The sequence below is a fragment of the Neomonachus schauinslandi genome, chromosome 1 (assembly GCF_002201575.2).
Source record: "Neomonachus schauinslandi chromosome 1, ASM220157v2, whole genome shotgun sequence".
Classification (NCBI taxonomy): domain Eukaryota; kingdom Metazoa; phylum Chordata; class Mammalia; order Carnivora; family Phocidae; genus Neomonachus; species Neomonachus schauinslandi.
This window is the reverse complement of record NC_058403.1, coordinates 41,423,067-41,449,827: the sequence shown is the minus strand read 5'-3', so window position 1 is coordinate 41,449,827 and position 26,761 is coordinate 41,423,067. Positions and strand designations below refer to the sequence as shown.

Here is a 26,761-nt window from a genome sequence, read left to right as displayed (position 1 = left end):
GGATGAGCTGGTTAAGGGTAAATTAAGAAAATAAGTAGGAAGAAAACCAGGAAAGCATATGATCACAAAAATCAAGGGAAGAGAATACTATGAGAGAGAACAAGCAGGGGCGCCTGAGTGGCACAGTTGGTTAAGTCTCCGACTCTTGGTTTCAGCTCAAGTCGTGATCTCAGGGTTGTGAGATCGAGCCCTGTGTGCGACTCTGTGCTCAGCATGAAGTCTGCTTAAGACCCTCTCTCTCCCTCTGCCCCCCCCCACAAATAAATAAATCTTAAAAAAAAAAAAAAGAGGAAACATGCAGTCAATAAAGTCAAATGCAATAGAAAGTATAAACTGGTATAGCTATTTTAGAAAACAATGTATCTAAAATGTTTGATCCTCAATTCCACTTCTTGATATTTAATCAAGAAAAATGTTAGTATCATGTCCAATGAGACAAATTAAAGGATGGTTTGTAAAAGTAAAAAAAAAAAAAAAAGGAAATAATATAAATATTCAAAAAATAGAGGATTAAATAGAATATGATAGATTGATTCTATTTAATATTTCACAAAAGTTGAAGAGAACAAAGTAAATCTATAAGGAAAAAACTAAGAAAAATTAAGTACAAAAAAAGCAAGTTTCAGAACAATATATACACAGTGATAGCAATTATTTTTAAATGAATTTGTCTATGCACACATAATTGTAAAAATCGCTAGAGAAAAAGTTTGGAAATTTTTTTGATTTGGTAAGTCCACACAAGTCCACTAAACAAGTCCAACAGATAACTCAGTAAAGAAAGCTGGTATTTGGTTGGGTCCATGGCCAAGAGGGCCTTTTGCTTCATTTTTATTATTTGAGCTTTTTACAATGAAAATGTTCCCTTGTAATAGTTATATAATAAAATAGATTTTTAAAATGCTATCAAGAGATCAAGTAAAATTAAAACTGAAAAATATTTGCCAATTTAATAGATCTTTAGTAACCTTAACAAGCATAAATTTGGAAGAATAAAGGGAAAAGAAAATAGATTACAATGAACTGAGACAAAATGGGAGGAAAAACAACAGAATATAAAACACAGAAAGCTTGGTAATGAACAGGAAGAAAAAGAAGTGAAGGGAGGATTTTTCATGAGAGAGAAAGAAAAATGATATTCTCAGAAAGCCTGGTTATCTAATCACAGTTTAAAAAAAAAAATAGAGGTCACAAAGCTAATAACCCATCATAAAACTTATTGTCTGTTACAAGGTGTAAGGTTAACAATGGCAAGGCCCAGAGTAGCTGGAATAATTAACTAAGAAGCCAGATCGAGAAAATTTAGGTGAGAAAGAAGTCTTATAGCAGGATCTATGCAACATGCCAAAGCTAATAATCCAAAAGGTAGAAGGGGAAAGGTGGTATAAAATTCTCAAAATATCTTAGGGTTTAGTAGATGAAAGGCTGACACTGGAAGCATATAAATAGTTTAACTGCCAGATGAGTGACGTTTAGAAGAACCCTCTGGTAGGTACTACCTAGAACAGCCATATGAGCTGATTTCATAATCTGGTACAAGAACAAGACTACATATTAGTTGGTTGTACTACTTAGGTAATGGCATGTATTCATTGTTGTGTATCAATCAGAAATTGGAAGTAAACCACGTTGTCAGAAGTGCATAAAAAATGTTAATCATTATCATTCCACATGTAAGAGGTAACAAGTGATAATACATCATTAAGTTATATTTTAAAATATTCCAGAGAATTTTTGTTCTGCATTGAACAACAGGAATTACTTGGGAGTAGAGTATAAGTAGAAATCTCTTTTGAAGCCAGGACAGAATGTCCCAAAATGCCTCTGTTCATAAGAAAACCAAGTATTTCTTGGTGGTCACATGCTTCTGGAGAATTCTTCAAGGGGAGGTAAGTGCTAACAATGAACTACAGTTTCCTAGGAGGCTGACCCATCCAAAACAATGTATCCATTACCAAAAACATACATCTTGGTCCAAAGCTACTATTATGGGGGACTGTTCAGGTTCTGGTGAAAGAATAGGGTGCTGAACACTAGGTTTGAGACGGTCCTGAGAGGCAAACAACTTTAAACCACAGTAAAATCATATGTATCCTTTAAAAGACAATGCACAGCAATACTACATTTCATTGAGGGGGTGGGGGAGGGGGCAGTGGGGTCTTACAGCATGAGAGCTGAAAGGAAAGAGGTTAAGAATTTTCTGGATACAGCCTTTGGAGGAATAATTATCAACACCTACACAGAAAACCCTCCATTTGGGGAATCCTGTGTCATGATTTGTCATGCCTATTTAAATTACATTAGAAACCAGAATAACTTTTCTATTAAGAGCCCTCACCTTAAGAGTTCTACCTGCAGAACAGGCAAATTCCTCCTTTGGCTTATCCTACAGGCTGCCTTCTGAGAATCAGAAGAGAACAACCAACTTCGATCATTTGAACACGGAGCATCAACTAACACCTAGAGAAAAAAAGGATATATAATGCAAACATGCACTGAAAATATAGTCTCAGATGCAAAATACATGGAGAATCTATGTAAAACATGACAATAAGTAGCTAGTAAGTAAAGACATTTCTTTTAAAACCAAAAATATACTATGGTAAATTCTTCATGACATTTCTTCACTAATACTTTACAGGAAAATTTCCTGTGCACTTTCAGTGTTCGGTTTTTGGCAGAGAGAGGGAACAGGAGGACTAAAAGTCTACTAATGTCTACTCATATTTCATATTCTTGATGACTATAGCAAAAGCTTTTACAAAAGTTACTTGTTTTAAACAGACATTCTATATTTCTGGATTCTCAGCATTTATTTTTGAGAACTAATATTTCAATTTTGGTTTGCTGAAATGTTCTTTTTCTTCAACTGTCATACTCTGATATGAAATGTTACTGAATTAAAGCAATTATATAGTGTACATGTTTGTTCATTGACCCAAGTAACATCTGATCTTTTCCTGAGTATCTCTGAAGCACCTGGAAATAAAAAACATTCAATGGGGCGCCTGAGTGGCTCAGTCGTTGAGCGTCTGCCTTCGGCTCAGGTCATGGTCCCAGGGTCCTGGGATCCAGCCCTGCATCAGGCTCCCTGCTCCGCGGGAAGCCTGCTTCTCCCTCTCCCACTCCCCCTGCTTGTGTTCCCTCTCTTGCGGTCATTCCCTCTGTCAAATAAATACATAATATCTTAAAAAAAAAATTCAATCATCCCCAATCCCAATGTTACTACCGCTTCCTTTGAACCATGCTGACCATCAAATGAAAACTGCTTCCTGTTCACTTTATCAAAATTTCCCAGAGTACTGAGAAATTGTATCAGGCTATGTCTGGAAGCAGATGGAAGACAACAACAAAGCAACATAACAGTGGTATCACTGGGAACCCATCAGTTTGTCACAATGCAATAACTATACCTTGTCAAACATTTCAGGCTGGGCATCTCCCATTTCTCTGCCATCCAATTCAGACACTTTAATTACGTTTACCAAAGGCTGTGGGATGAAAGATTCTAATGTCTGCCTCAGCCACCTCAATCTCAGACTATCATGTTCATTACAGTGAAGATAACCTAAACATAAAGGATTAAAAAGTTTTAAAATGAATGCAATGGAATTGTTAAATTTCCACTTTTGATCAAATAAATTTCAGAAAGAAATCAATTCATCATAATTATGCAGAAATAGGGCACAGAGGTAAATATAATGATCTTAGGTTTTAAAAACAGCAATACACACACACACACACACAAAACATTCACAACAGTCTTGCCTACATAGCCTGTCAGAAGCTCTGACCATTTATTCATTCAAATTTAATTATGGATTCCTAAAGATATGCTATACAACCAATACCTCATGGTATTAGTAAGACATCGCTCAAAGTATGAAATGTCATAATTCCCATAACTGGGAAGTTACTTAGCTCTCAAGAGTCTGTTTCCCAAATTGAGGGTTGCTGGAGGGGAGGGGGGTGGGGGGATGGGGTAACAAGGTAGTAACAAGGAGGGCACGTGATATAATGAATACTGGGTGTTATATACAACTAATCAATCACTGAACTCCACCTCTGAAACTAATAATACACTATATGTTAATAAAAAATGTTCATGACTTCATAAAAAAAAAGTCTCCGTTTCCTTATGTGTAAAATGGGGATTGTACCTAGTAAAAGGATTCAGAACATGCCTCTCCAAAATATGCCACTTTGGCATGTTGACATTATTTTGAGTAAAAGGCACTTGAATAATAGCAGATGCAGGAAGGGCATTTTTACCTTCCTTTTTTTTTCCTAAAAGGAGATGAAATCCCGTATGAAAAATACTCTCCCTACACCAGAAGGAAAGAAATATTCTTATCACCAGAGATGGGGAGTCAGGGCCAAGAGAAATCTGTACAAACAGACCTTATTAAAAATTCTTCCTGGGGCGCCTGGGTGGCTCAGTCAGTTAAGCGGCTGCCATCGGCTCAGGTCATGATCCCAGAGTCCGGGGATGGAGCCCCCGCGTCGGGCTCCCTGCTCAGCAGGGAACCTGCTTCTCCCTCTGCTCCTCACCTTGCTCACTCTGTTTTACTTTCTCAAATAAATAAATAAATAAAATCTTTAAAAAAAAATTCTCCCTGTCTTCTCCCCCACATATTTTAGTGATTTTCCACAACTGGCACTCTATGTTCAACCTAGTATACAAGCACTTAACGATTGGCCACTCTTGTGGATCTTCCACATTCACATTGGGCAGGTGTAGGAGTTGTCCTGGCTTAAAAGCTTCATGTCCCACAGAAGACAACATCTCTTCTAACAACTTCATAGGCACAGCTTTCAGGATCTCCATGAGGGATGCCCAAGTTACAAGAGGACTGCCCAGTAACAAGAATCAATGCACTCAGGAAGACCCAATCAGGGCATCCCTAGTGGGTCTCTGGGGCTTATTTCATCTTTCTCCCAGTGCACATGCATTTTTACCCATCAGGGTCTTTTTTATCATGAGTAATGTTGCCTGGAAACGTAGTGACAATCTGTCAGGTTACCAGGGAAACAAAGCTAGAGAACTACATGAAGGTGAAATTGTAATGTAGAGGGGGAAATATTTTTGTAAACCCTTTGCTCAAATATATATGTATAAATATATATACATCTACATATCTCTCTCTCTCTATATATATATCTATACATAGTTGTTTTCTCTGATTGTCAATCCATGATTAAAAACATTTAGTGATTTCCTATCATACAGTAAAGTTCAAACTATTGATTTATTTCAAGGTCTGTGATAATGAGACCTCAAGACAACCTTTCAATTTTAACCTCCCACTGTTTTACCAACATACTCCGTGCTCCACCAAATCTGACGGACTTGTCCACTTCTCATACATACTTCGAACCACTTCTATAGTACTTAACCACATTTTACCACAAGAGAGATGTTCATGTGCACTGCTTACCCTTTCTACTACCAGCGCACCACAATTTCTATATGGAAGGCACTTAGGAGATGGCATCAATTTTGTTAGGGGGTTAAAGGAATAAGAAATCACTTTAAAGCTACATTTACACAGGTAGTATACTCTTTTTTAATTTAGTTTATGTGTTTACTTCAGGGGCTTTTAGAGGATTTGCTAATGCAGCTTACGGACAGTTATCTAAAAACCTGAAATCACTAGAAAATGACCTAAGGCAAAAGTTAATGTTATGGAGGAGATGCAACCACAGGGAAACTAGAGTGAAAGAAAAAAGGAAGTAAATCATACAAAGATGGAGCACAAATATAAAAGGGTTTGTAATCAAGGTGGCTACAGCACTGGCAGTCTCTCAGGATATGTCCACAGTCTGAAATTGCTAAGCCTTGGAAGAAACTATGGGCTTTAGTGGAGTAAGGAGGAAGAACAAGTAATCTGCTGTCATCTTCCTGTCTCCTGCCTCTCATTGGTTAAAGTCCATTCCAAGAGTTGATAACTTCCACTCAGTTCAGGTTTGTGCTATCTGGCCCCTACAGGCAAGCCAGAGTCCCAAGGCCAGTAACAGCAACCATTCAAGTGTGGTGATTTTTGCTTGTAAGCTGGAAGCTATCTGGAGGCTCCTCAATTTGCGGCAGTAGTAACATCAGCAGCAGATAACTGCAGGAACAGCATGAATCTTTTCTAGGGTTTCTCCAATCTGGAAACAATTCAAGGGTCTCAAGCCTTTAAGGAATGGGAGTAAAGGTGAAGCCAAAGACATATGTGGTGGAGCATAAACTAGGGCCAAGAAAGCTCCCCAAAGTCACACCTTGTCCCCATCAGACACTAAGAGACTCGAAGGAAAGACCCGTGTCTTAATTATTTTTCATTCCACTTCTTCCTTTTTCTGGTTTAAATATTTTATATTCCATTTCTATTATTTTTAACATGCATATGTAAACTTAAAATTTTTAACATGCATATGTAAAAAAAATATAAGGTTAGTCAACCTTACCATTTTCCCTAAAAGATACAAGAATCTTTTAATTCTCCCTCCCAAACTAGATGCTGTTACTGTATATTTGGGCTTACATTTTTTAACTGCACAAAACATTATCATCATTGTCTTCTATAGTCAATGACTTTTAGATTTACCCATATATTTCCCATCTTCTTTGTTCTTCATTTCTTCTTGTTATCTTTTATCATCCATCTACAATGGCTTTCCTTTTTCCTGAAACACATCTTTCAGAATCATTGGTGACAAACCTATATTCTCTCTTTTTGTCTAAAAAAAAACACGTCCATTTCACTTTCATTCTTCAGGGATATCTTGGTGAATCTACTTCTGGATTTATAGTCATCTTTTCTTAGGACACTGAAAACATCATTCCTCTGAATGCTAGTTTCCATTGTTACCCTCAAAGGTCAATCCTCATTCTATTGTCTTTTGGAGGTAAACTATCTGTCCTCTCTGGCTGCTATTAAGATCTTCTCTTTATTTTCAATGTTCTGCAACTTCACTATAATGGTCTACACTGGCTTAGCTGTGCTCACACAATTTCAGAGGGTATTTCCATTCCTCCTCCATCATCAAAGTTGAAAATAGACAGTTTTCCTTTCAGTTCCTTGGGATAGGACAATTTCTTCTTAGTTTACCTTACATGGAGGGTATACCATTTTGGAATCTCAGCTTTCTGTATGTTAACCTCCTAGTAGATTATCTCTTGGGCAAGCTCTGGCTTTGTCTTTTATTCCCACATTTTCATGAAGCAATGAAAATCAACATGCAAGTTTTTCAGGTTAAGCAAATGCTCACAAGTGAAAAGCTAGCTTTGATGCTCAACTGATCTAGGTTCCCATTATCTCTTAGATTTTGGTTACTGAATATTTGGAGATCACCAATGCATTTAAAGATTCTGTTTTTAATATTATATCCTACATTTTTTAGTTGTTTTCAGCAGGAGGGTTGGCTAGGAGACCTACTTTGTCATTCTACAAGGAACCAAAATCTTAGTTATTTCTGCATCTTTCACAGTTCCACACCTACCATCCAAAGCCTTGCACACGTAGTACATGCTCACTAATGTGGCTGAGTTGATTTGAAACATGGCATTATAATAAAGAATATTTAAACTGTTAAAACTGAAAATCAGGTCAGCTTTTCATTAAATTACAGCTTTAGTCAAGATTCTTAATTCAGCATTTTAAAATAACTTCATTAAAATACAGCTTTATGTTATATTGTTGTTTGGCCTAGATGTAGATTTTATTTGAAACTGTCTTAGACTGGTTAAATTTTTTAAAATATGTAATATAAGAGATCACAACCCAAGTTTCATATATATACTAAGACTTACTACATTGAAAAAGAATTAACTTCATGTTTAAATCGTCAAAAATAAACCAAATCTTGGTATTTCTTCATCTAAGCAGGAAAGAGAGTGAATTTAAAAAATATATGAAAAAGTCATTGAGGCTTTACATCTGTGTAAGGCAGCCTTTGGTCTATGGAAAGAAATTGGGCTACTAGTTTCATTCATTTATTTATTTTGGTGCAACTAACTTGGAAAAAACTCAATTCTGCCTATTTTCAGTTCTGTTAATTACTCCTTGGAGTAATTATCTAAGGAACACAGTGTGACTATCACTAATGCCATAATTATGATTATGATTATAATTATGATTATCTGAGGGATTATATGCCCCCTCAATGTAAAAATTGGAATAATGATATTGTCCATATATTAGAAGTGATATGAAGGCACAATTATAACACAACTCCTACCATATCCATCATCTTATCTAAAATAAACAACAGCATCTCCATTTATAAAAACCATCAAATAAAAACTAGACAGAACTGATGCTGAACCCTGTCTTACCAAGCTATAAGTAATATTTACCCACAGAAATCTGAAATAATTTTTTAAAAAGTCTTACTATCTAATTAGGAAAATAATTTATGATGTTGGTTGACTCATTACTTTTAACAAATATTTATAAAAATGTACATTTACATAAATTTCATCATTTTTATACTAATAATGGTAATGATAAGTTACTTCCAAAAAACTTTTTAAAAAGTCTTTTAGAATTGCATTATCTAGGGGAGCCTGGGTGGCTCAGTTGGTTAAGCATCTGCCTTCGGCTCAGGTCATGATCCCAGGATCCTGGAATCAAGCCCCACACTGGGCTCCCTGCTCAGTGGAGAGCCTGTTTCTCCCTTTGCCTGCTGCTCCCCCTGCTTGTGCTCTCTCTCTCTTTCTCTGTCAACTACATAAAATTAAAAAAAAAAAAAAGGAATTGCATTGTCTAATATCATACCCATTTGCCACATGTGGCTATGAGCACTTAAAAGGTAGCTAGTCCAAACTGAAATGTGCTGTACAATACATGCCCATTTTGAAGACTTTGTAAGAAAATAAGAATGCAAAATATCTCTTTAATAACTTTTGATTACATGTTGAAATAATATTTTGGATATACTGGGTTACAATGTATTACTAAAATTAATCTCAACTGTTCCTGCTTTTTTTAATGAGTACTTAAAAATTTTAAATTTTATATGCACTTCACATTATATATCTATTGGACAGAACTGCCTTATAACTTATGGTCTAATGATACAAAAAATGACTTTAAATGTGTGTATTTTGTTGCCCAGAAGTATAATGAGATGTCAATACAAGACTCTCAAGTATAAAAGTCAATGATAAAATAAAAAATCTTTGTTATTGGCTTATCAGGATTCATATTACCTGACAGATTTAGTTTTACAAAATGTGGTAGTTTTGTTCAAAATTATCTGCTAGTATGTAGCTGAAAAAAAAAAATTACACTGATTTCTTAGCTAAAACTTCCATTCGACATACTGTCCTGGTTTTTCAGATTTTCAAAGTCCGCAAACTCAATCTTACACTTCTTCTCATATACTTTAAAAGTATTTTGTAATATATGGATATTTAAAAGCTGTCAATTGCTGAAAGAAAAGCACACTACCTGGATAAGCACACTGCAGCAGAGCTATTGATTTGCCTCCAGGAGCAGAACACAGATCCAGAACCTTCTCCCCATCCCTTAATTCCAGAGCCAATACTGGGAGAAGAGAGGCAGCATTCAGGAGATAGTATTTTTTTAGAATTCCAATTTGGTGTCTTTCTGAAGGCATTCTATCTGGAGTTCTGCTAAGGTAACACTTCATTGATTTAGGATAGTAGGGTAAAGATCCTTGAAAGAGTGTGTGATAGCCCTTTAAATGTAAATCTTTTTCCAGTTCAAAGGAATAATTGAATCTATTAAGAAGGATAGCATATTGCCAGCATGATGGAGATATTAGTATATCCCTAGAAATAGAAAAAGAAAAACAAAAGAATATTAATATTATATATACAAACACAATTTTATATTACTAATCAAGTGAATGGGGTCCTAGTTTCACACTTACCTGTGATTTTTTTCAGAGTCAGGATTAGTATCACTGACTTTGCCCTTTTGCCATAGGCTCCAATATGGCTCAACCTACCACTGTTACGACCCTGCCTTTATTTAAAACTTCAGTATTTTATTCATCATGGGTTTTCTTTCTTTTGTATGAATTGTGCCCATTAAAGTATTATTTGATTATTGAGTTTTAGGGGCCCCTTAAATTCTGCACCAGAGAGGAATGCCTCACCTGCCATTCAGCCTAGTCCCTTCCTGCAGAACAGCTTGCCAAAAACACATGGCCTGTCTTTATATACCTCTGAATACATCAAAAGAGATGTCAGCCTATCACTTTGCACAAGTGTTTTTCAAAAGACAAAATTTAAAACCTGAGACTATTAATATTGGAGGGAAAAGTACTATCATTAAAGGGTATTTAAAGGAGTGAGTGTTAAAGTCTTCCTCTCATGAAATAAAAGTATGGAAAACTATAGTGAACCCTACAGTAACAGAGTTAATGAGGCGATCAGTAGTTCAGATGATACAAAACCAAGGATGGTTTAAAAATCACTTATGGATTGACAGCACCGCCCACCCCCCACCCTCCCGCCTTCACCAGAAGATTCTCTTTCCTAATTTTTTATTCAGTCCAACAGTTAGATCTCTTAACAGTCAGAAGCTCACATCAACTGACAGATGATATAGCAGGAAATATTAATTTATTTACAAGCTCACCTTTCTAGCTGAGTTATTTGGGAGCCTCATTAACCATGGTCAATTAAATAAATCCCAGCTGCTACTCACCCTGGAGTTGCCTAGGTGAGAAATGGCTGGATTGAAATGTAACACCTGCGACTGGAACTGTGCCAGGTGAATTTCAACTGGGGGCTAATATGTGAAACTGCTTTCTCCTTCACTGCCTCTTACTATGATGGTCCACCATCAGAGGAGCCCAGTGTGTCTGTTTCAGGAATTTTGGAGGATGACAACCTCTTTGTACTCTGCAAACTTTAGCAGGCATCAAGTGTCTATAAAAGACTGCTAAGCCCTACCCCAAGATTTTCTGATACAGTAGGTCAGAAGCACGGCCTGAGCATTAGCATTTCTAGCAAGTTCTCCAGTGATAATGATGCTGCTAATCCTCAGGACCACACTTTGGGAACCACTGCATTAAAACAGACCCAAAGGGGAGATCTGCAAATGTCACTGCTATAACTTTTATTTCAGTCTATCCTAATCTTACCCTTCCAAACTGGATGAAAATCTACCCAGGGTTTTGACTCATTTAACAGAGAAATAATAGTCAGAAACATAATTTAATTAATACAGATTGGAGTGGCTTGTTTCTTTAGCTAACAAAAGTAGGACACTTTCAATTGGTTAATATCTGACAGAGGAAATCTCTTTTCTTTTTTTTTCCTTCAGAATTTCCAAAGCTATTTTAGAATGTTTATTCTTTCAGATGAACTTTAGAATCAGTTGGGTCAGTTAAAAAATAATTTATAAAATATTTGTGTAGATAGCAGAAACCTTGACTAGAATTATGTTAAATGCAGTAAATCTGGGGAGAATTAACATCCTTATTGTATTTAGTCTTTCCAACCCTGACTACATCGTTTCTCCATTTAGTCACATTTTCTTTCAGATCCCTTAGTAAAGGTTATTAATCTTGCATATTTCCTTTTAACCTTATTGTATGTTAGTTTAGGAACAGTATTTTTGTGTATTATACAATATGTTAAATCTTGAAGGATGAGGAGGAATACCATAGGACAAAATGAGAGGGGAAATTCAAGGACAAAGGCAATAGCCCAGGCACAAACGTATGAAGAAGGACAGTGCATTTGGGTAATTAAAAGTAGTCTGGTGCGACTCATGGCAGATTATATGGGTCAAATATAATATGATAAAGTTCACTAAAGGACTCTAGGGGAGAGAACCTCATTGCATTTAAAAACATATACTTATTGGGGCCCCTGGGTGGCACAGTCGGTTAAGCATCTGACTGTTGGTTTCAGTTCAGGTCATGATCTCAGGGTTTTAAGATCAAGCCCCACATGGGGAGGTCAGCAAGGAGTTTGCTAAAGCTTCTCTCTCCCTCTCCAACTGCCCCCCCGCACTCACACTCTCTCAAATAAATACATCTTGGGAAAAAAAACAAAACAAAACATATACTTATGGCAGAGTGAGTCAGCAATCTTCAGAAATTATTCTCATTCTTTAACAACTAGATAAAATAAGAACTTGCTTAAACAAATTTTCTGACTCCTCCTAACCTATATGCAGCCTTACTGAAGTCCTTGAACTTCCTGGAACAAGTTTTCTTTAGCCTTTACCAGTCTCAGGATAAACTGCTCCCTCTGCCCAAAATGACCTTTCTTCTGACCTACAATGGCCTGGCTGACTCCCCTACTCTCTGCTGAGGGGCCGGTTTAGGCTTTATCTCCTCAGGGAAACCTTTCTACCTACAAGCCAATCCACCTGCTCCACCTCACCCTGATATTAATAATAAAAATTACTGATCATATGTTTACAATATGCATTTTGCCTGCTTAGCTCATTTAACAATCACTACTGTGAAAGACAGCTATTACCCCCATTTTAGAAGTTAGGTAACTGAAGCTTTCAGAAATCTGGCAACTCACCCAAGGTTCTATCACTATTAAGCAGAAATACCTGATTCAAAATCTGGCTGATTTTTTTTTTTTTTTAAAGATTTTATTTACTTATTTGACAGAGAGAGACACAGCGAGAGAGGGAACACAAGCAGGGGGAGTGGGAGAGGGAGAAGCAGGCTTCCCGCTGAGCAGGGAGCCCGATGCGGGGCTCGATCCCAGGACCCCGGGACCATGACCTGAGCCGAAGGCAGACGCTTAACAACTGAGTCACCCAGGTGCCCCCAAACCTGGCTGACTTTAAAGTCTAACGAAGTGTGAGCCCTTGGTACTGTAGCACTAGCGGCATACCACAGGGGAGAGGCAGAGAATTTTCACTCCAACCCTCGCCTAGTGTCAGTGCCCTGGCCTCCCACTGCTCCTAACAGTGGGAATAGCCTGATACACGCTGCCCTGAGCACCTGCAATGGGACCACTTGATGAAGGGACTGCTCAGATTGCTCAGGCTGGTGCTTCCTACCCCTGAGAAAGCAAAACTGTCTATTAATGTAGGTCTCAGCACCCCACCCATCCTGCCCCACCCAACTACCAGTGATTTCCCCTCTCCTTAGCACATGCGCACACAGACACACACACACTAACACTCCAGTGCACTGGCAGGATGATGCCCCTGGGGCTGGCAGGCCAATGGCTACTCAAGTCCAAAGCTCTGACTGGATGGACAAGTAGCCCAGCAGACAATACTGGGAGCGTACATTAGAGGGCTTAAGAAGACACTCACCAGGCACCTACACTCCAGGACTCCTCTGAAGATTCATGAAGGGTCTGAAGCTGTTCCACTTACTGGTCTTCAATGACAGAAGTTTCAAGTACATCAGCAACCAGCAGAATTGGGACCCACAAGTGACCTGAAGATGTTTGCTAGTACCTCCACTGACCATTTTGAAAAAAACTATGTACCCTCTGGCACGTTTTAAGTTGACATCAAAATCTTAACCACAGATTAAGAACGTAATTTCCAGCATACTATAAAAATTGACATTTTAAAATATAAATTATACCACTTTTTAAAATGTATCCAGTGGAACCTAAATACCAGAGTGATTTTGAAACCCATCATTATCCATTTAAAAACTGTCTCTTCCTGAACAGGTGAAAATTTTACAGTTCCTTTTTCTGTTCACATTCTATTTCCCCATATAACTTTATCTTAACACATTTTTGTGTTTGAAATCTTTTATTACCCTATCGTACTTCTCTGCCATAAACACACACACACACACATATACATACTAAATTTGTTTTCACTATAGCCTAAATCTCTAAGTGTTAAAATGGTAACTTCTGGATTCAGTTATCAGTAAAATTATTAGTATAAAGTTGATCAAAATATTTACCATAGATTTCATAATTATTAAACATAAAAAGGAAAAGTGTCAGGAAATGGATCTCAATGAAATGAGCTTGCCCCTGACCCTGGTCCCCATATATCCAGAGATGAATATTACCTAGGGCTGTACCGAGTCAGGGTCCAAATCAACTATATTCCTGTTTTGTATTCTTACAAGGGCTGAGAAAAACCTTCACTTAAATAAGTGGGTAAGAATTAAATATATTTTGTTACGGCAATGTCTCTCTTTTTGACTTCTATTTCTTTCTGAGTTATATTCCAAATCACTTAATGATCTATCTTCAAAAATATTTTAAATGACCTGTTAGTTGACAACTCAACTGGAGCTCCTTTACTTTTTGTTAAAAGCAAAACTTGGAAACCACCTGAACTGTCAAAGAATTTGTTAGTCATTAGTCATTTACTTTCTCAACCCTTAAAATGACATTCCAGTAGTCTCTGACAGGTAGAGGTGTTGTCACCCTGGAGAAATGCAATGTGGAAGAGTCAGGATGGTGAAAGTGTGTCCTTTTTTTTGTAAAGTGGGAGAAAGACAACAGAAAAGCAGGTTGGGAAAGGAGAATAAGTACTCCCTTAGGCACATAAGGATCAGAGTAGTTTTGTGAAAGAGAAGACCTGAAAACTGAAAATCTGAAAATCTGGAAGTTGATTGCTGTAACTTGCCTGTGCACACATATCCCTTGAAAAAATTGTATTAATGTATTATTTGGACAACGTTATTTGACATTATTTTCATTCAATCACAGGCCTGGATTGGCCATTAAAACTGGTACTTTTTAACTTCTGACTTTTAAAGGGGCTAAAAGTTACTAATTCACAGGGATTTGCACAAATTAAGGTTGAATATTTGTGTAAAGCTAACATAAGGGACAAAACTGAAATAGAGATACTAGTTCATTTCTGCTTTCTCCAACCACCCCACTCCATCCCATTCACAGATTCTGCTAATGCAATCTGCTTTATTTTTTCCCCTCATAGTCAACTATGTGAACTCTGGAGAAGAGTGTCTAAATAAAAAAATATTCACAGACAGGCCAGACTTAACTGAGGCTCTTTTGTTTGCTTTGCTTTCTACAAAGTGCACACAAAATTTCCAAAGTTCATATAAAGATTTCCAATTAATCCTCCCCTCATATATATTTGAGGGCAGAATATATATAATCCATCTTTGTATCCCCAGTGGTTAGAACAGTGCCTGGTTTATAAACACTAACTTGTGAATAAGTAGATGACTTGCTCAAGTCTTAGGGTATTGGTTCTTCAAGACCCTCCCTTGTCAGAAAAAATAACAATAAATTATGACAACACAATCGTGAAAGAATTACAGTAGCTGTTATCAACAAAATGCAATGAAAACACAAAGGCAGAACTAATTTTGTCAAGGGTATATGGGACAGCTTGATGGGAGAGTTGGTTAAAAACAGTAATAATAGGGAAAAATGAAGGGGGGGAATCGGAGGGGGAGACGAACCATGAGAGACTATGGACTCTGAGAAACACTAATAAAGGGGATACAAATGAAATCCAAATTAAGAAATTTCTCAGGAAGAAGGAAAAGCATTTGGTGGGCATTTAGATTTTGATGGAGGCAGAGTAGTGGTGTATGGCAGTCCATAGTTTTGGAGCCCCCAAACTGTCAAGGTCAGTCAAGGTAAGAGGTACATGGTGCAGAGCACAGGAAAATTCAAAGCATGAAGCTTCCAGGTGTCCTGCCCAGTGGAATCATGGGCAAGGACAACTTTTCCCTGCAACAATGTGTGACCATATGCATAGGAATACTGACGAGTAGGAAGGCTCAACAAAAGCTTGGCATCTAGATTTTATTAGGGCCCCGTCACACAAACATGATCAACTGGCTAATCTTAATTCTCCAGCTCCTTTAGAGGTCAGAGGTGGGAAGCCAAGCTAATACCATGACCCACAGCCCTGACCACAAATCACACTGTTAAGACTTTCCAGTGTGGCCCAATGCCCCAGGTAAACAAAGTCACTCTTAGGCAGGACATTCCAAGGGCTGAGAGATAACCTCCCAGGAGCTGAGGGTAAATGTCAGACTTATTTTTTATTAAGTTTCATTCTTTACCTTGAAGGTGTGGAGGAGAAAAGAGGAAACATACTGATGGTGATATCTTTAACAAGTGAGAAAAAACATGCAAGTGGCAAATGATAACACAGGTTTAGAAGGGAAAAATAGCATGCTTCTGAGATGCCTAGTACCAAACTAAGTGAAGTTACCAGAAAATACTGAGAAGAATGTAACAAAGCTTAGAGGGGACTGCACAGCTTGAGATGGCAGCATAGTGAGGGAAGTTCAAAGTCATGCCATGAATGGGCTTACCTGAAAGATAATGTAGGTAATGAGCAGTGCAAAACCTGAATCCACTGTAAACAACTTTAAAGGTCTGCTCAGAGGGTAACTTTTAAAAAAGGTTATTACAAAACAATAAAATTTAAATAAATACTAAATCTTCCCCACTATCTAAATCTCTTAGATAAGACAGGAAACTAAAAATAAGTAAATCCCTTTCTAGGTAGAAGACAACAATGCACTCACCTTTCCCTGGAAGTAAACAGACTCCACAAGCATGACATTATGTCTTCCAAATAAAAGTTAAATATATATATATATATATGTTCTTACTTCCCCATGCCATCTTCCATGCTCAGACTACTTTCTAATCTCAGCCTTTATTTTGCCCATGGCAAATTTAGCACATTTATGCAAAACTTAAATTACCATGAAAACCCAACAAAAAGGTAGATGAAGCGGAAGGCACAGCTAATTAAATGGATTTGAGGTTCACTGCTCATTTTGTTTAGGGTCAAACAATAATTTACAAATCTGTCTGAGCACATTAAATAGAAAAATAACTCATTACAGGGTATGGGTAGCCAGACTACTATAAAATCTGAAGACAATATACCTTTTAAAACCTCTTTTTTTTTTTTTTAAAGTTATCCATGAATGTCTAATTACACCACAGGTGTGAGATTAGGGGTTAGCAGTGGAAATTCTTTTTTTTTTTTTTTTTAAAGATTTTATTTATTTATTTGACAGAGAGAGACACAGCGAGAGAGGGAACACAAGCAGGGGGAGCAGGAGAGGGAGAAGCAGGCTTCCCACTGAGCAGGGAGCCTGATGCGGGGCTCGATCCCAGGACCCTGGGATCATGACCTGAGCTGAAGGCAGACGCTTAACCGACTGAGCCACCCAGGCACCCCAGCAGTGGAAATTCTTGAACCAGAAAGCCTAGACACAAATCCCTGCTCCGACACTTACTAGCTAAGTAAACTTGGGAAATTACTTAAACTCTATAGTTTTTTGTTTTTTTTTTTTAAGATTTTATTTATTTATTTGACAGAGAGAGACACAGTGAGAGAGGGAACACAAGCAGGAGGAGTGGGAGAAGGAGAAGCAGGCCTCCCGCTGAGCAGGGAGCCCGACGCGGGGCTCGATCCCAGGACCCTGGGATCATGACCTGAGCCAAAGGCAGACGCTTAACGAGTGAGCCACCCAGGCGCCCAACTCTATAGTTTCATCACATGAAAAATGGGAAACAGACCTCAGAGCTTTGTTCTGAGGATCACATAAGGCCAATACGATCTGGCACATAATAAGCACGGGTAGGTGTGTGGTTGTTTGGCTATTCTACATGAGTAACTTTACATACAAAAACATAATGAATTTATTACACTTCACTATCATCCTTCTTTCTTCTCTGTGACAGAAGACATCCATTTTAAAATCTAGTTTTGAAATAGAAACCACAACCATAAACTACTTTTTCATATTACCGTATTTACAAGTTTCTAAGACAGTGTTATTTGTCCTAAAATTATCTCAGAACCACCTCAGACTTTATTATCAGCCAATACTTAATCTGTTTTTAAAAAAGTGCTTAAAGCTGTCCTTTGTAAATGAGAACGTGTTATTGAGTTGGTCTAAGAGGAGATTTAATAAGACAACAATGTGACTGAATTCCATTGTCTACAGCTACATAACCTTTTTTTACTGAGCAAACAGTATTGGGCTTTTGCACCCTAGCTTCAGAAGGACCCTCTTCTTTCAGCCTAAGTTACCTGGTTCTTTTTGCTAAGGTAACTCCTGTTAAGTCACCAAGGCCTGGCTTCTCCTCAGGTCTTTGCTGGCACCCTCAGGCTTTGTTAAATAAGACAAGGTTCTCCTGCCTATTTCTATCAGGATATTTATGGAATTAATAGTTTATACAGTTTTAACCAGCCGCCTATCCCCCAGGAACACCAGACTGCAGGCAAACTGGATATGGGGACTGTCTTGCTCTCTGTATTCTACGGGGAATGGAATGTACTATGTAAGAACTCAATGTAGGCAAGGGAAACAAAAGAAAAAATGAACTATGAGGACTTAATCAAGACAAAAAACTTCTGCACAGCCAAGGAAATAATCAATGAAACTAAAAGGCAGCCTATAGAATGGGAGAAGATATTTGCAAATGATGTAAATGATAAAGGGTTAGTATCCAAAATATATAAAGAACTTATAAAACTCCACACCCAAAAAAACAATTAATTCGGTTAAGGAATGGGCAGAAGACATGAATAGTCATTTTTCCAAAGAAGACATACAGATGGCCAACAGGCACATGAAAAGATGCTGAACATCACTCATCATCAGGGAAATATAAATCAAAACCACAATGAGATACCATCTTCCACCAGTTAGAATGGCTAAAATTAACAAGTCAGGAAACAACAGTTGTTGGTGAGGAGGCAGAGAAAGGGGAACCCTTTTGCACTGTTGGTGGGAATGCAAACTGGTGCGGCCATACTCTGGAAAGCAGTGTGGAGGTTCCTCAAAAAGTTAAAAATAGAACTACCCTATGATCCAGCAATTACACTATTAGGAATTTACCCAAAGGATACAAACATACTGATTCGAAGGGACACATACACCCCATGTTTATAGCAGCAGTATCAACAACAGCCAAATAATGGAAAGAGGCCAAATGTCCATCGATTGATGAATGGATAAAGATGTGTACACACACACACACACACAGGAATATTACTCAGCCATCAAAAAGAATGAAATCTTGCCATTTGCAATGACGTGGACATAGCCAGAATGTATTATGCTAAGCAAAATAGTTCAGCCAGAGACAGACAAATACGTATGATTACGTACAAATAAGTATGATTTCACTCGTACGTGGAATTTAGGAAACAAAACAGATGAACACAGGGGAAGGGAAAAAAAAAAAGAGAGAGAGAGAGAGAGAGGGAAGCAAACCATAAGAGACTCTTAACTATAGAGAACAAACTGAGGGTTGCTGGAGGGGCGGTTGGTGGGAGATGGGCTAGATGGTGATGGGCATCTGTGCTGAGAACTGGGTGTTATATGTAGGCGATGAATCACTAAATTATACTCCTGAAACCAATATTACACTATATGTTAACTAACTAGAATTTAAACAAAAATTGAAAAAAAGAACTCAATGTAGAGAACCCATGGAATAACATTCTGACCAAAGGCAAAAATCACTAAACATACAAATCAAACTTATCTCACTTACTTCTATGCATGAAACATTTATTTTCAATAATACATTCAAAGAATTTGTGTGTGTGTACACGTGTTCAAAACATAGTCTGCCAAAAACACAGGGAAGAAATATGATAACCAAATAAAGTGACTCTAGCTAAGACAGAGCTGTGCCAGCTTTAAAGATTTATTATCTTCTGAATTTCAGAAACTAGTCAAATACCCTCAAAAATTTTAAGATTTTTCTGTTACAGTATAATTAATTTTGTCAAACTGGTGGGCATTCCTGTTTCAAAGATCAAAACAATTGCTCAAGGCAAGGCCCTAACAATTTTTTCCTTACTATTACTACAAAGATTTCTTTCTCCCCTTTTCATTTTCCTATGATTTTCCATCTATTTCTTCACAGTTCTTCTCTTCTGTAGCCTCTGTAGGAAAAGGGTAGCCAGATTTAGATTCCTTTATCTTTTAAACTCACAGCACCCCTCCCCCAAAAAGGGTTTATTTCGTGTTCTATCATAAAGCATCAAGAGATGAGTTATACTAACCTTACTGTATTCCAGGTATCTCCAAGTTCTTTGGAATACTGTTTTTCAAAATGATCCAATACAACTTTGCAAATCTGTTTTGCAAGCTTCCTCTCTGATTTTGCTTTCAGCTATGATGACAAGAAAACGCTGTTGACACAATCTGACACTACAAATTTATTAAACTTCAAATAAGCAGGGTTTTTTCTTAACATGTTTTACGATTATTACTAGTTCTTGCAAGGGAGCATTACCTCAAATGTAACAAAATTGTATTTATGAAAAAAGAGAGTTTCTTCAAATAATTATTGCTCAAATGTAAAGCAAAGGTTAAAGGATTTGTGGCGTTAAAAAAAAAAAAGTGGACTTAACAGAAGCTGCGTCAAAGGAACAAAATTAAATAAGCCACTCTAGGTGTTAACATTTGGGGAAACTGAGTGAAAAGCCTATGGAAGTTAGTATTATCTTTGCAACTTTTTTTGTAAATGTAAAGTTATTCTAAAAAGGTTATTTCAAAAAAAAAGTCACTCGTTTCCTGTGGAAACTTCCTTGCAATTCTATTTCATTTACTCATCCAAAGTTTAACGAGGTATTACTATGTAACATTGTTCTAAGCTCCCGCAATGGAGCAGCGGACAGTCTCAGGCCCTGTGGAGCTTGTATTCGGCTCAAAGCTTAAGGGAACAGGTATTCAGGTCTGCAGTTTGGATTACAGACAAGTTACGGGGGGCGCAGGTGAGTCTTGGGAGAAACCGACAGAGAACGCTCACGAGAAGGCGTTCGAGCATTCAGCATTACTCTAGGACTTTGGACTGTGAAGCCAAAGAAACCAACAGCTCCCGAAGTTCCCCCATCCCGACCCCCTCCCTCGCCACCTCGGCCCGTTAAAGTGTCTGATTCAGTCAGAGGCTCCCAGTCGAGTGCCAGCCCTCACCCGGGTCAACATGATCCCTCCGCGAGATGCCAAACAAAAGGTCTACGCCACCAAGCATCTAAAACCTCCAGGAAATCAAAAGCACAGCTTCATATCCGAGGTTTACCCGCATTCTCTGCTACCCCTCGCTTTTCCGGTTCAACTTCCCGCGAGATACTGCTTTGCCCTTGTCGTCCAAATCTCGCCAAAGAGGTGTAGGTCCCGCGAGAGGCACGCGCGCGCAAAGTTACTTCCGCCGGCCCCTGGTGGAGGCGGTGCTTACTCCTGAGGGCGTAGCTAGACCCTTGGGCGGAGCTTGAGTGGCTGGAGCTTCAAGTGAAGTCTTGCCTTGAATAGTGGTTGCTGCGTGCTGGTTGTTCAGTAAAAAGAATTGTAACTTTGCCACTATTAGGTTTCGTATGATGATCATTGTAAAATGTTCTCAGAGGCTAAGCTAATTACTGAATCTACCAAATTTGATAAGTTCCCTTTAGCTCAGATATTTAGAACAAAGGGTAAAAGGGATGGATATGATGAAGAAATTAGGCATGTTATTTCCTAGAGATGAACAATGGGGATAATCTCTCTCTTTTAACTGAGAGAGTTAAATGATTAATTGAAATACACAGTATAGCACTTAGCACCAAAGGTAGGAAACAGTAAACGCCCAAATGTTAGCTGCTGCTGTCTTATTTTCACTATCATGATCTTCAAAATTATCATCACTTTCTGATACCAAATACCTGAAGACCAGAATGACCCTACGCACTAGCCTCCCACCCTTTACTAGGGGCAGTGTTACATGTTCTGAGGAAAGTTCTACACCCATTCTGATATGAACGGCAGTTTATTTGCTCTTTTAGTGTTACTTTTTAGTTGCTCCCTTGTAACAGCAATCAGCAATTCATCAGGAAATCAGTACTTCACATGGTCCCCGATATTTAATGAGCATCATTTTGAGACCTTTGATGTTCAAAATATCAATATAGGCATATACCATAGGTACAAATCTTAGAATCATGTAAAAAGAAAAATATCGCCACTAATGTGATTTGAAGCTTAATATATTTACTTAAACAAGTTCCCCAGTAATCTAAAAATGAATTTAGCTTTGGTGGAAAATAAAGTATTAAGGAGTGAAGTGATTAAATGCATGCAGTTTGTTAGTTGTTTAGAGAAAAGTCATTAGTCTATCTTTCAGCCTCTGTACATAAGAGATTTTATACATTTTTTTCTGTGCTCATTATGTTGTATTTATTTAATTAATATGGTAGTATAATTGCAAAATAGACATTTAAAAGACTTTTAAGGAGATAGTAGAAATCATATACACTATATTTCTATTAGGGAAAGGGGATGTGTAATGCTTGGAAAGAGGTCATATTGGTTCTATTATATTATTTTTGCCTTTTTTTAGCATGTTTCTACTTTATGATTTTAAATAAGCTAATGCTTACTGAAGAAAATGTAAAAACAAAAGCCTATGAGAATGAAAATTGAACATAATGCCACTAGAAATCATCAATATTGACATTTTGATGTATTCCTCTAATTTTAAGCATTTTCAAGTTTGATCAAATAGTACATATAATGTATCCTATTATTATAAGCATTTTCTTATTAAAAATTCTTCATATACATCATTTCTAAAATTTGCATAGTGTTCCAAGGTATGGAGGTCACTATACTAACTTACCTTCTTACTGTTGATAAACATGCTTGTTCATCGTTCTTTGCATGTCTGATAACCTTATAATTTTTTCATGTTCTTAGTTTGAATAGGTTTCAAATCGTACTAATTATGTTCTTTTGTAAATTACCACCTCATGTCCACTTATCTATGTCTTAGTGCTATTTTTATTTACATTTATATTAGAGATGTTAACCATATCACATTTTCAAGTACTTTCCCATTTTTTCTTATAACCCTTTAAATGTAAAAATATTTAAAAATTTTATGCAATCAGTTCTTTGATTTTGTAATTGATTCCATTGCTTTCGGCTTGGAAATTTCTTCCCACAGATGCAAGCAATTATTTCTGTTTCTTTCTCCCTTTTTTTTCTTACAGTTTGATCATTAATATTGAACCCATTAACCTATCTAGAATCAATATTAATGTATCATGAGAATGTTAGTGGATTTCCCCTACCTTATACCAAATACCTACTGAAGAATAAACAAAGTTCCATGCTTTATTTTAAAAATAGAAACTGTTACCAGACTTGTTTTAAACCACTGCAGATATAAGAAATTGAGCTGACACAAATACCAGAAATTATATTTTATTATTACTGTTATATTAAAGAATAAAGCAGCTTAATATGTACAAAGGAAAAGAATTTTTACATACCTAAGCAATTTTATTCTGAAGCCATTAGATATAAGAAGTGTTTCAGGATGAGTATACTTTATAGACTTCTGTGCATTTTATGAATTTTCATATTTACATAAAACATTTCTCAAAACCCTTCACATTCATGTGGAGGTTTATGTGTCAAAAAGGTAAAGACGGACTTTGTAGTAAAACAATCCAACGTCAAGAGACTATTAGTTCCTTAAAATGAATGGCAGAAAAACACAACAGAGAAATCCACCATCAAAGCAAGAGAACAAAGCTTAGTTACAGGCAAACTTGAACTATCATTTCAGAATAGCTAATTAGCTGAGGTTCTCATTTTATTATTTTAGGCCTCCAAAGTGGTGTGTACAAACTCTATCAGACAATCCACTGGGACTGGGAAGTAAATATAACTTGTATTTTTATTTAATTTTATCAAATCTTTTAAAAAAAATTTGGGGGGAGGTATATATACAAAGTGCAATAGAAAATATATGTAACTTACGGGCTGAAACTTATCCCCTCAAACTTCACATGCTGAAGCCCTAATACATGAGAATGTGGCTGTATTTAGAAAGTCTTTCCAGAGGTGATTAAATTAAAAAGAGGCCTTTAGGGTGGGCCCTAATCTAATCTGACTAGTATCCTTATAAAATGAGGAAATTTAAACCCTGAGACACTGGGGATAAACACACACAGTGGAAAGACCATGTGAGGAAACATGGAGAAGCAGGCCATTTATAAGGCAAGGAGAGGGGTGACAGAAAAAACCAATCCTGCCAACAAGGTTCCAGATTGATCTTGGACTTACAGACTTCAGAACTGTGAGAAAATTAATTTCTGTTGTTTGATCCACCCAGTCTTTGGTAGTATGTTATGGCAGATCTACCAAACTAATACAATAACTTAAACATTTACTGGAAAAGATGTATTATAAAAATCTGGAGATCACTGACTCATTTACCTAGGTCATAAATTCTGTTTACTCATTAGCACACAGAAAGAATTTACAGCTCAGGCTCTAAACAAGCAAATAATTTTCTTCCTATTTTTCCTTCAATTATAAGCTGATCCCCTTCATTAAAGGTAATGCATTTCTGATTTCTTATTTCTTTCCCCCCAAAAACAGGTTTCCATTATTGTTTCCACAAAGCTAATGGATTAGTGTTATTTTGATAATTTATAATCATACTTTTTTTAAGAATTTATTTATTTATTTGAGAGAGAGAAAGCAAGAGAGATCACAGAGGGGAAGCAGACTCACCATTGACTGAGCGGAGTCCTGATGCAAGGCTTGATCCCAGGACTCTGAGATCATGACCTGAGCCGAAGGCAGATGCTTTAACTGACTGAGCCACCCAGGTGGCCCTATAATCATACTTTAATGTAGGTCTTCGAATATATGAATTTGTTCTTTGGATCAGCTGGAATATATTTCTTGATAAATTAAATAGTATTAGCAGAATCTCAGTTGCAAAGTCTACTCCACTTAAGAGAAAAACTTAAGTATTAAACAAAGGGTAATAAAGTTCATAAGCTACAGCTTTATTTGTATAAGCAGTTTCACTTTTGATAAGCTTTTGACACCAAAAAGTATTATATTTCTTCAGTGCAGAATGGGAGAAACTGCATAACATGAATAGCATACCATATAGAACCGAGTATCAAATAAAATAAAATATTATCACAGTAAAAGAATACTTAGAGATCAGCTGCAAATAAAATGGCATCTTCTACAGATAAATGTTTCTGGGCTATTCAAAATACATTTTACAGGGGCGCCTAGGTGGCTCAGTCGGTTGAGTGTCTATTGGTTTTGGCTCAGGTCATAATCTCATGACGCCTGGGATCCAGACCAGTGAAGGGTTCCGCACTCAGCAGGAGTCTATTTACTCCTTCTCACCCTTCCTCTGCCCCCCAACCCTGCTCATGTGCACGCTCTTTCTCTTTCAAATAAATAAAATCTTTAAAAAAAAATAAGTTTTACATGTTAAGTCCTTCATTGGACACTTAAAAGACCATTTAATTTTAAGCTTGCAGAAAGCATGGCACTTAATTTTTACCAAATTATATGTTTGACTCTCCCATTATAAAATAAGCAAAATTTGGGGGCACCTGGGTAGCTCAGTTGGTTAAGCCTCTGCCTTTGGCTCAGGTCATGATCCGAGGGTCCTGGGATCAAGCCCCGCATCCGGCTCCCTGCTTAGCGGGGAGCCTGTTTCTCCCTTTGCCTGCTGTTCCCCTTGCTTGTGCTCTCTCTCTCTCTGTGTCAAATAAATAAAATCTTTAAAAAGTAAATAAATAAAATTTTAAAAACTAGTTTGAAAAATTGAGGAAAACACACAACCAGTAACTCTAAAAAATTCATTATTAACATTTTATAACATTTCTAGTGTTGCAAGGAATATTGTATGTATGTCATATATGCCTTTTGTGTTAGAGGCATATAGAATTATCTTTTAAATAAGTAAAAATATATCTTTGGGTCAGTAATTTTAATGTAACAAAAGATAGACGTTGGATCATCTAGGATCATAAGGTGATATGATATTTTTAGCTGCCTTTAAAATGACAATATTCTTTTCCACATATATGAAAACTTGTGCAGAGAAAAAAGGTTTCATGTAAAATAAAAAGTCATTATTTTTATCTATCAACTTAAGATTTCTTCCAACAGTCATATTTGAAAATTCCTTTTCTATTTTCTTACCAAAAAGAAATCATTTAAATTTATCAAATGAAAAGCAAAACCGCATACTGATATAAATTATTTTTATTGTGTGAAAATGTCATAATTCGTGAAAATTAAGAATAAAAATGCAGCATATAACAAAATAGGCATTTACTTGTTAAAAGCAACCTGGATTTACAAAACTTCTTTTAAAATATCTTTAGGATGCTTTAAGAATACAAATCAATTTTTTGAGAGATATATAAAACATTTATTTCACTTTATCATATATTTAATTTCAAAATTTTTATTCATTTTTAATAAATGAACTCAGTATTATTATACACTACAGTAATTACTTACAGGAAACAAAATTTTTAAACTTTTATTTATTCTCAAACTAGATGAAAATTAAAAGGATGACAAAAGTATAAGTTTAGTGTATAAAAAAATGAATAAATGTAAATGTTACAAACAGGAACCAAAAAGATGTACAAATAAGTTTTTCTCTACAATCCAGTTCAAAATTTACATTCTGTCTCCTTGTGTTGCTTTTCCTTATATTTCAGCCACCTATCAAATTTAGGCTGTTATGAATTTTATATCTGAAGTAGAATGCTTTTTACTCAGTGTGCCTGGTGTCCTATGCACAAAACTTCAAAAGACTGCATTATGATACTGACTACAGTAATAAGTGACCCAATTAATGAAAGTCCAGGGACTTAAAAAATGTGACTAAATGTGATGCTCCAAAGTAAAATAATCATATTAAACTGCCTTAGACATACTTAATCTTGTTATTATCAGATACAAGTATATGTTTGTTGTCAGTACAAGTTACCAAACTTACCAATTTTATCAAGGTAATAAGGATTCATGTTGTTTATAGCATTTCACCTTGCTATAA

General features: G+C 36.7%; 1 protein-coding gene across 2 annotated transcripts in view; it reads right to left on the bottom strand.

The window, feature by feature from the left end:
- The window catches only part of NSUN3 (NOP2/Sun RNA methyltransferase 3), a 52,359-nt gene extending 31,324 nt beyond the window's left edge, over nucleotides 1-21,035 (bottom strand). Inside the window, exons 1-5 of one of the 2 annotated variants that reach the window (XM_044919581.1) lie at nucleotides 20,972-21,035; nucleotides 19,953-20,062; nucleotides 9,435-9,778; nucleotides 3,414-3,568; nucleotides 2,339-2,460 (exon numbers count right to left, since the gene is read on the bottom strand). In XM_044919581.1, coding sequence (XP_044775516.1) covers nucleotides 2,339-2,460; nucleotides 3,414-3,568; nucleotides 9,435-9,778; nucleotides 19,953-20,062; nucleotides 20,972-20,977 — 737 coding nt within the window. In that variant the 5' untranslated portion in view covers nucleotides 20,978-21,035. Of the gene's footprint in view, nucleotides 1-2,338; nucleotides 2,461-3,413; nucleotides 3,569-9,434; nucleotides 9,779-19,952; nucleotides 20,063-20,865 lie in introns of both variants that reach the window. The other variant, XM_021687962.1, reaches the window with a different exon arrangement.
- Nucleotides 21,036-26,761: the final 5,726 nt, after the last annotated feature.